Source organism: Topomyia yanbarensis, unplaced genomic scaffold (genome assembly GCF_030247195.1).
Source record: "Topomyia yanbarensis strain Yona2022 unplaced genomic scaffold, ASM3024719v1 HiC_scaffold_805, whole genome shotgun sequence".
NCBI lineage: Eukaryota > Metazoa > Arthropoda > Insecta > Diptera > Culicidae > Topomyia > Topomyia yanbarensis.
Genome location: NW_026684053.1, coordinates 1 through 11,000, shown reverse-complemented (window position 1 = coordinate 11,000; position 11,000 = coordinate 1). Strand labels below are relative to the sequence as shown.

The 11,000-nt window shown below is 46.2% G+C and overlaps 1 protein-coding gene across 1 annotated transcript; it reads left to right on the top strand.

Moving 5' to 3' along the window:
• Positions 1–7: 7 nt before the first annotated feature.
• On the top strand, positions 8–9,322 carry LOC131696161 (cytoplasmic dynein 2 heavy chain 1-like; the record flags this gene model as incomplete). The annotated part of the gene is made up of 3 exons (XM_058984702.1): positions 8–1,430; positions 1,491–5,183; positions 9,140–9,322. Coding segments are annotated over 3 exons (5,299 nt in total), but the record flags the coding sequence as incomplete, so codon positions are not given.
• Positions 9,323–11,000: the final 1,678 nt, after the last annotated feature.

Below are 11,000 nucleotides of genomic sequence, written 5' to 3'. Positions count from 1 at the left end.
GGCCTCGCCAGCTACCATCTCTCGTATGGGAATAATAAATTTAAATACAGATGATCTACCTTATCAGTTGGTGGTTGACGCATGGCTAGCGAAACAATCGGACGCGGAGATACTGAAGTCTCTCCTAGAGCAACACTACTACAGAGCAATTGAGTGGATCGAGGAACAAAAGCTTCGACCGTTCGGCTACTCTCTCATAAGTTTAGCCGAATCAGGTCTGCTTGCTATTGAACAGGCCAAGTCTACGGATCAGTTCTGCATCGATCTGCTGTGTGGACTCAATGGAGTTCTGAGTGCAGATGGAAAAAACAAACTGTCAAACCAAGTATTCTCCATGGCTGACATAATGATAACTGACAGTTCTGTAGCGGAGTATCACTACTACAACAGCTTTAGGGATATGGTAGAGCTGTACAGCACCGACGAGATTACCGGATCTTTTATCAACGAAAATGTGTTCACGAATGTTCTGGTCAAAACTCCACTGATGAAGTTATGCGGCGAACTGCTGAAACAAAGCATCAACTCCGAAAACCGTCGCATAACTTTGCTTGTTGGTCCTAGTGGCAATGGCAAAAGTTTGCTTTTGCAAACCATTGTCAGTGAATTCAACGGCTACCAACTAGTCACAATTAGCTGTAGTTCTCAGTTGACCACATCCAGCATCCTGAATACTCTGAAGCAGAATTCGCTTGTTCTTACCACCGTCAAAGGTAAAGAGTATCGTCCGAAGTTCTCCAGAGTTGTACTGTATTTCAAAAACATTGACCTCTGTTCCGTTGATCGATGGGGAACGTGTGAAGTTGTCGAGCTCCTGCTACAAATCATAAACCGCACCGGATTCTATTCGGAAACTCTCGAGTGGATAAGTGTCTCCGGAGTACTCATCTGCGCTTCGGTTTCCAATCTTCGCAAAACACATATTTCTCCCAGATTTCTGTCAATCTGCACTCTTGTGCAGATCGGGTATCCGAGCAACTTGGGCATGGAGAGTATCGTTAAAAGTATGATTCTACCGCTGTACAACCAACTCGGACAGAGTGCCGTGAAGCTTAAATTAAACGACCTGGTTCGAGCTGTTATGAACGTTTATTTTGAAACGCAAGCACGTTTCAACCGTGGAGAAGTTTTACACTACCGGTTCACGCCAAAGATGATCGAGAGATGGATTAGTGGAGTTCTGTATTACCCGGCCGAACATTTCAGCCAGGCGATGAGATACGAGTCTAACCGAATTTTTCGGGACCGTCTGCTAACCAACGATGATCGTCAGATGTTTGACGAGATTCTCCGAGATAACCTCCGAGTGCTCCCAAATGTTGAGGGTCGTGTTGTTTTTGGTCCCAAAGAAGGACAACATAAATCTGAATTACAACTGATGGATGTCGATAGCTGGAAAGGGTCTGTGAACCAGACTATTTCAATGTGTAGTAAGTAACCTGTGGACTGGGTCACGAATCTGCGAATTTTTACCTTTCACATATTTACAGATGCTGAAGTTATCTCTGTGGACATCCCATTCTCGGAAGAATTTATCGATATCGTGTCCTCCATCGTCCGTGTTCTATCCAGACCACAATCAAACTTGGTTATGTGCGGCCGAACTGGATCATGTCGTCTGGAAGCTCTATATGTAGCAGCCACCATGCTGAACGTGAAGGTTGTTTTCCCACAAACATCCAAAAACTATTCGATCAACGAGTTCAACAACGACCTAAAGATTGCCATGCAAAACTGTGCTTTAGAAAACGAACCGGCGGTGTTCTACATTGACCATTCACTGATAGAGTACCAGGCTGACATTATGAAAACATGCGAAGCTATCTTGGAGAGTGCTGAATTGGTGGATTTCTTCGGAGACGACTTGGAAAACCTGGCTAATCCTCTGAAGGCACAAGCAGCCTTGGAGTCGTTCCAAATGTCTCTTTCTGCGTACTTTCTGCATCGTTTGAAGAATAATTTTCATCTGGTTCTACTGCTAGAGAACTCTTCTCCCAAAACGCGAGATTTGTTCGAAAGCTACCCAGCCATCTACCAAAAATCTGAGATGATCTGGATTCTACAAGACAAAATAACTCCCGCCGATAGTCTAATTAAATATCTAGCAAGTATCAGTAAACATCAAGTTCCCCTACCCACTTTCTTTAACGATATCCTCGCTGAAAACCTTAGCGAATGGTCCCGTTCACCGAAGCGTCGAATACAGCTGATCCAGACCTACTGGCACGTATATCAGAAGCAAAAATCGGAGAAAGAACGCTACAAATCTCAGATCCAGATCGGCGTAGACAAACTGTCGGAAACTCACAAAATCGTGGAGAACCTGAAGCTAGAAGCACAAGAGAAACAGAAAGCGCTAGCCGAGAAACGAAAACTCGCCAACAAATCCCTGGAAATGATATCAACCACGATGCGCAGCGCAAACGATCAAAAAACGGAACTGCTCCAGTTACAACGTGAAACGAAGGAGAGTAGCGTAAAACTGATCGAACGGAAGAAAGCAATCGAAGAGGAACTCAGTCTAGTTGAACCAATACTTCGCGAAGCTACCGCCGCTGTTGGTCAGATAAAAACCGAAGCCCTGTCGGAGATTCGATCACTGCGAGCTCCACCGGAAACAGTTCGCGATATCCTGGAAGGTGTCCTGCGGTTGATGGGTATCCGAGATACTTCGTGGAATAGTATGAAGACCTTCCTAGCCAAACGAGGCGTCAAGGAGGATATCCGTTCGCTTGATCCAGCTAGAATCAGTCCAGAGAATTGTCAAGCTGTCGAGAAACTTTTGCAGACCAAAGCCGATTCGTATGAACAGAAGAATGCTAAGAGAGCCTCCGCTGCCGCTGCTCCACTGGCAGCGTGGGTTATAGCCAATGTGAAATATTCGAAGGTAGTACAAAGCATTAAACCGCTGGAGCGCGAGCAGAATGAACTTCGCGAAAACCTCGAGAAGGCAGAAACGGAAATGAACTCTTTGTCCAGCGGTTTAGATAATGTTAACGATACGGTCAAAGGACTTTCCGAACAATTGAACGTCCACACTCAAGAAGCCGCTATGCTAGAAATAAAACTCGAAGAAGCAAAACAAACTTTGCACGCAGCGGAAGTACTAGTTCAAAACTTGAGCACTGAATTCTTAAGCTGGAGTAAGGAGCTTGAAGAACTAAACCATACGATCGCTCACATAGATAAACGAAGCTTCATGACAGCTTTCTGTATAACTCATGTCTCTCATTTGACACTGGAAGAACGGAAAGATACGTTACTAGCTGCGTCAAAGCTGACTAAAGAACAACAATTCAATCTGGAGGATCTGGTGTCCAACCAAGACAAGATCATTTGGGAAACTATGGGATTAAGTGCTGATCAACAGTACCGCGAGAATGCCACCATTTTGAATCAATTTCTGATGCTACCATACGGAACCACCCCGGTTCCGCTTCTAGTAGATCCCACCGAACTAGGCTTGAAATGGCTCTGCAACTACTTGAACTATCTAAACCACACTTTCGAACTGTCTAGTCAATCCACCGATCGATTTGGGTACGTACTCGAGTTGGCGATACGGTTCGGCAAAATTTTGATAGTTCGCAATGTCAACGCTGTCGAGCCCCCGCTACTATCTCTCTTCTTATCCCGCATCCACGTCAGATTTAACAAACGAATGGTACAAATCAGCAACAAACTGATCGATCTTCATGACGACTTCAAACTGATCTTGGTAACCCAGAACGAACGACTCAATCTGGGTTCCGAGCTGCAGGCGCACTTCATGAACCTGATGTTCACCACCACCACAGCAGGGTTAACCGATGTGCTAACCTTCAACTGGGTACTAGCCAAAGATCCGGAAATCGAGAAGAAACGCGTGGATTTGCTGCAGCAGGAAGGTCGACTGATGAAGGAGAAACGTAGTCTGCAGGATAAATTGCTTCAGGAATTATCGTCTTCCAAAGGGGATATTTTGAAGAATGAACCTTTGTTGAGTACGTTGAACAACATCAAAGCTAGTGCGAGTCTAATCGAGCAATCGCTTAACGAATTCGCTGCAATCCGCGATCAGCTAATGGAACACTACAGTCGACGAAAGGAATTCTGTAGCTTAGCGTCCAAATTCTTCATGGGTATTAGACGTTTCTACAGTATCAACGTATCCAAGTTTACGGCCATATTCTTGAACGTGATTGACAACGAAAAACATTCAACGGCAGAGGAAATGTACAAAATGTTGGTTAAAAGGATATTTTCTCTACTGAGTCGTAGTATCCCGAAAGACGAACAGACAATTTTGGGATTAAACATCTGCAAACAGGCATTCCCCGAGCAGGTTCCCGAGAAGGAATGGGAATCATTTGTTTTTAATTTCGCGCACGCTGAACAGACAGCAGTTCAACAGCTGCCATCGTGGATCAAGCAAGAGAACGTCCCAAAAGTACAAGCCCTGAAGCATCAACACCCGGAATTATTCTCAAAGCTAAACTTAGACAATACCAGCGCATGGCTAAAGTACGTTGAATCCAACGACATATCTCCACCTGCGAGCATGACTGACTTCCAAGCGATCTTGATTGCACTAGTCCTTAGACCGGATCTACTCATTCGAACCATAGCCCGTTCGGTTCAAAACATTATGGGACTTAAAGCGCTCTATACGGTACGACCTTCGATCAAGCTGCTTGCCGAGGAAAGCTTCCCGGATGAACCGCTTCTACTGATCACCGCTTCCGGGATTGATCCATCCGAAGAAATTCGCGACCATGCAAAGCATACAATTGGCCTAGCAAAATACGCGGAGTTCGCGGTCAGTAAGGGATACGAGCAGGAGGCACTGAAGCTGGTTAAAGAAGCGGCGAATGCTGGCAGCTGGGTTTGCATCAAAAACATCCACACGGTTCCACAGTGGCTGCGCCATTTAGACGAAACGATGAAGTCGTTAAATTTAGCGAATGGATTCAAGCTGTGGCTTACGTCGGAAACGGATGGGTCTTTGCACAACGCGTTTATTAACAAATGTAACAAAGTTTTGTTCGAGCCCCCAGCCGGGTTGAAGTACAAGATGAAACTGTTATTGGAACAACACGCTGGTACGGTAACTAGGAAGCGGGACTACAAATCGATCAAGATGTACATTGGCCTGTTTATGCTGCATTCCGTCGTGCAAGAGCGTCGATCGTATATTCCTCAAGGTGAGTAGGAGTTAAATTATTACTTAATTCAACCGCTCTGAGTTTGTGTATAAAGAAGGAGGTTCAGAAGAAGGTTGAGTTGCTAACCTTACTACATTCATCTTGATCATGGGTTCATGCATATCTCTTATTCATTTGGTTTCATTCGTTGTCTTGAAGGCTCTTTTCGATACTTTCGACACTCGCGTCAATATCTACGTTTAGGCGACCGAATGGAGCTGTACAACGATCTAGCTAAAATTTCATTAGAATGTGCACACAGTGCACTACACGATTACCGGAGGTATCAACAACCTCATGCAAACCCTCAAAAATGGGTCAGTTGTCTCTCCGACTATCCTGTTGCTTGATTTTGACACATGCAGCACTATATAAATCATCTGAGATTGTTCAGAAAGCCCTACCTTAGCGTTATCTATCAAAGTTTGTTTCGTTTTATTGAGTCGTACGCTGCTTAAAAATGCACATACCTCGAAAAGGTTAGTGCTTTGAATAAGAATGTTAGAAAATCAAAGAACCTAGAATATATTGTCGAACTTTAGACAGATCCCACACTCGTTGACTATGTGGCACACGTACTAGCAGTGAAAATTCTGCGCCTGCGCGACTTAGCTACTTCGACACCTACGCAACCAAACTGCTTCAGGTGACGCTACCAAGAGGGCTTCATAATCAGCTTCCACCACCCATTATTCAGTTTCAGCGCGTAATTCTCTGTTCCCAACGGGTAGCGTAGTAGTCGTAGTACAGATCAACCCAGTACTGCTGCGAGGGACATCTTTTCGTCCGACATACAGGAGCGCACCAACCAGACTATGGTATTGTAGATTATCGGGCACCTTTAACGTCCTGTTTCCAAAAACCAACATCCTAATGGTACTTCGACAATTTCGCTTCAGCGATACCAAAACGACTGACGACCTAACTTTTTGGTTAAAATCGAATACTCCATTTGCATATTTGCTTAGCTTGATACTTAGAAAATGCCAGACCTCTTCAAAGGACACGAACTCCATTTCCGTCCACATAGCGGTCTACAACCGTGTTGAATTCCGAGTTGAATTTGTTGAATATCCAGAACCGTAGATTAATCAGACCACAAATGCCGCTCTGTTTCTATCACTGTTACTGGATGAGCCCAACGAACGAAACGGATCAATCGTATCTTCAGTACCACCACCTGCCGCTCTTATAGCGGTATCGTCGAAGGTTTCAACGATGAAACTTTGGTCTTCGCAGCTACCAGAGTGCACCGTCTCGATTATACGGAAATACCTGTTCTTCGTTTACGTCTACGACCACCGGTACTTGCAACTGACTAGAGTGTTCAGTCGTGGCTCTCGGGAAATAACATCTAGGGATCCTCCTTAGATATCCGTTGCAGCGGATCAGTCAATTAAATTCTCATATGCCAGATATCTTGTTGCAATATTTTTCCATGAAACAAAAGGAAATCCAATCATCCAAGCGAAGGATCCAAGTAACTCATACGGCATCGTAGAACTTATCTTTTCGTTAGATGGTTTGTTGAACCTGATCCTTCACCTTGGTACAGAAACTGAGCGTGGATTTACAGCCATCGCAATTCTCCTCCTGGCTTTCCACCGGTGAACGCGCATCGCAACAGCAGTTCCAGGGCATCGATCTCCCAACCACGTCGAGGAGCCCTGTCAGCAAGTCAACACGAACTCGTAGACGTTCACCATCAACATTGTATTCGTCAGCGACGATCACCAGATGCGAGAGTCAGTGGAATATTGGGGGCATGCGTTCCAATATCGGTGACCTTAGGCAGCTGATCGCCCAATACGAACCGAGCTTGATAGCGTTATAAGAAACAAAGCTGAACAGCCGAGTGATTTCAGCAGATTTCGTCGGTAGCAACTACACTTTCCCTCTTGAGACTGGGAGTCACCGATACTGGCAACAAGGGGTAGGGCTCGCCATTCGGGATGGTGGTGAGACTTGAAGTCGGTGGAAATATTCAAGCGATCGCTGTTCGGATACAACTAATTACGATGGTTTCGATCTGCTTCCTTCCCAGTACTCAAGCGTGTCAAGAGAAGCTGGGTGATTTCCTTAAGCATCTCCCACGTCCAGTACTCATACTGGGCGACTTTAACGCGCAACATATCGCTTCCATGAGGCGCGAGCGGCCGCAAAAAAGTCGATCCATGATGCCTAACATGGACCGTGGGAGGAATTCGTTGCGAAGATATCCGCGAAGATATCCATAAGTTTCACTGCAGCGGAGATGTGGCAGACAGTGAACAGGTTAAGATGGAAACGTCAGAACTGACCAACTGTCCTCAAGCGGTCCAATGGGTACACGAATAAGGCGGAAGAAGTAGCTGAAGAGCTGGCACAACATTACAGCGAAAGATTTGCAACCACCAGCTTTTCGCTATTGTTTAAAAGAGAGAAGGAAAAGGCCGAACGAAACCACGTGAATTTCTCGCCAGATACCGACGATACTTACAACATCGACTTCACTCTGAACGAGCTACTGTGCCACTCGATAGAGGACAAAGTGGCTCTTCAGGGCCGGACTGCATCGGTTATCCTATGCTTCAGCGACTGCCATTGTCAGTGAAAACTGCCATGTTCGAAGTCTTCAACAGAATATGGCACAGTGGCGTATTCCCACCCTGTTGGTGAACTCAAATCATCGTAGCAAATTCCAAAACAAAACTCGAGTGACACGGGTGCAGCTGCATTCCGTCCAATCAACCTAACGAGCTGCCTTTAGGTTGGTGCACTAACACAAACTTTACGGCGTTGGAGAGGTCATTACCCGACCCTGACAAGCACTGTCTGATAGCGTCGCTTTACTTGTACAAGACTTACGATACTACCTGGAAGTATAGCATCTTACGAACACTGCAGAAATGGCAGATATGCGGTACGTGTTCAACGTGCTGAACAGTTTCCTGGCAGAAAGATAATTTCAGGTTAATGCATAGGGTCACTTATCGCCCGCTCTTCCGCTGGAAAACGGTGTACCACAAGATTCAGTGCTCTCGGTTAAGCTGTTTCTCGTGGCTATTCAACCCATCTTTTTGCGTGGTTCCGAATACTGTAAAAAAGGCGAGCCGTTTTATCGAAAACTTCAGTCAGCAGTAAAAGCCGTCCATAAATGGGTGAGTAGTGTGGCATTTACGTGTCTGCAACAAAATCCAGCATCTTCTGTTGCAGCCCTAATACCCGCCTTGCGCCCAGTCAAACAATCACGATAGATTGAGTTGCTATACCGACAGAAACACGCCTGAAAACTCTCGGTGTCACCCTCGATCGGTCACTTTACTTTATAGCGCACTGCAAATTGACGAAGAGGGCATGCGAATCTAGGCTCCTGAAGATGACCGGTGCCAAGCTGCGCCGTGGTCAACGCTCTTATTGCTGCAAATCGGATCCGCAGTTTTTACTTCGCGACTTTTATATGGCAAGGGACTCGTCAGTAGAGGTAGAGATCAAAACCCTGGTGCATGCATACAAGATGATCAGATATGCATCTGGAGTATACATCACCAGTCTGATCATAGCCATTATGGCCGAAACAGGTACTTCACCGTTAGATTCCCTCATTCTCCAAATTGTAGCCCAATTAGCCATCAGAATGTCAAGAAACAGCAGGGAGCATGCTGACCTTTCCCTGGCACGCCGAGCTTCCGAACGTCTGACAGGCTGAGCTTCCGAACGTCTGAAATAGTCGGAACGCCTCTTCCAAACATCTACACCCAAACGCCACAATCTGATCGAAAGTGGTACGATCGCACGCCCCAGATCATTTGGGATATCAAGAAGCGTGTAAAAGCTGGAGATCCCTCGGAAATTGTTCGTGCAGTTATTCAAGAGCTCCTAACCAATTGTTTCAGCCGCTCAACAATCGTCTACAGTGAAGGCTTGAAAGATTCTCGGCTGAGGCATAAAAACAGCGCTAACAACATTCAACACAGTCAGCGATTTAGTGATCATGTCCGACTCGGCCAGCTGTTTATCGGCAATCGAAGCCGGCACATCCCACTACCCGTGGATCCAGGAAATTGAAAACCTGCTACGAAATCGTCCACTCAAGGTCTGCTGGATTCCCGGTCACGCTGGCATCCATGGTAACGAGGAGGCTTACATTGCTCCATTAGGTATATCTGTTCCGGGTTAGACGCCGTAAAACACATCAAACCAGCTATCCGAAACCAATGGTACCGTCGGTGGTCAGCGTCCACTAAAGTCAAAAGACTAAAGACATCCCCACCAGCATTTGATTGCTGCGTGGTCACTATAGACGTCCATCATCTTACTCTCCACTGCAAGAAATACGACGAAATTAGGAAAAAGCACGACATCGAGCCGACGAGTCTACGAGCGGCGCTATGCAACGACAACGATAACGAGATGAAAATGATAAGCTTCCTCAAGGAAGCGAATGTTTACAAAAGATTATGATGTACTATGTATGACATGTAATATACCCTGAATTATAATTATAATTTATATAACCTTACTTTCGACACGAATGCACCCTTCCGGTGTAAAGTATCATTGGTCCACGGTATTGTAACGCCGAGAGTGAGGACTGGCGAGCGGAAGTGGAAAATATAGGACTTCGACAAGGACCTTTTTGTGGAATCACCTCCCTCCAATTTCGAATACCGATGAGCTGTAGGAAACATTAGCGAAGGCGTGTGATGCATCGACGCCGTGGAAAAGGGAGCCGAGGAACAGCCGGAGTCCGACGTATTGTTGGAAAGAAATGCTCAGCATCCTCCGGGCTGCTTGCCTAAAAGCCAGACGACGCGTTCCGAGAGCACGATCTGAGGCAGACAGAGAAGAGTAAAAGGTCCGAGCGGCTAGAATCACTTTTATACGCGAGATAGTGCTAAGCAAGTCCACTTGCTACAATAAATTGTGCAGAGAAGTAAACACTGACCCCTGGGGCAACGCTTAGCGTGCCATGATGGCTAAGATGAAGGACCCAACAACGCATGGCCGCCTACGCCGCACGCTGATGCAGTTAGTGGAAGTGCTAGTGACAATCGAGTCTCCAACGACGAGCTATTTATAGTGACAAAAGGACTGAAAGCGAAGAAAGCGGTATCCTCAACGTGACACTGAAGACCGCGATCCTGATGTTTACGTACTTGTTCAGCATAGTTCTACAAAAATGCTTGGACGAAGGCTACTCCCCGGATAAATGGAAGATCCAGAAGCTGCCAGGTGTTGCTGCCAAGGGAGAAACAGCGTCGTATCGATCTATATAGCTGCTAGATACTCTTGGTAAACTTCGGGAAAGGGTCATCCTCAACAGGCTGACGAACTACACTGAAAGTGAGAACGGACTATCGCAGAGGCAGTTCGGGTTCCAGAAAGGGATCTCGACGGTGGACGCTATCCGCACAGTTATATCGAGCGTGCAGAAAGCATTGAAGCCAGCCCCCTGCTAGGCAGCCATTTTGTCCTAGCCAACATCTGCCTTTGTTAAAATAAAAACAACCCAATGCTATTGCACGGGCGACATGGGCCTAGAGGCGGCTAGGCCCACTATATGTTGACTACTGTCAAAGTCTGTATATCTCAATAGCGGATGACAGGAGTGACACCCCCCTGATTGAAGCACAAGAGAAGAGGTAATCGCGCTGCGCCGTTATCACGATCGACGTGAAGAACGCGTTCACACGCGGTGGCTTTCGCAGTAGCGCTGCCCAGAATATGGGTACCGAACTATCTGTGCAAGATTCTGAAAAGTTACTTTCAGAATTGAGTACTGGTCTACAAGACGAACGTGGGGCATGGGGTCTATTAGGGCTACAGTGGGAGTAT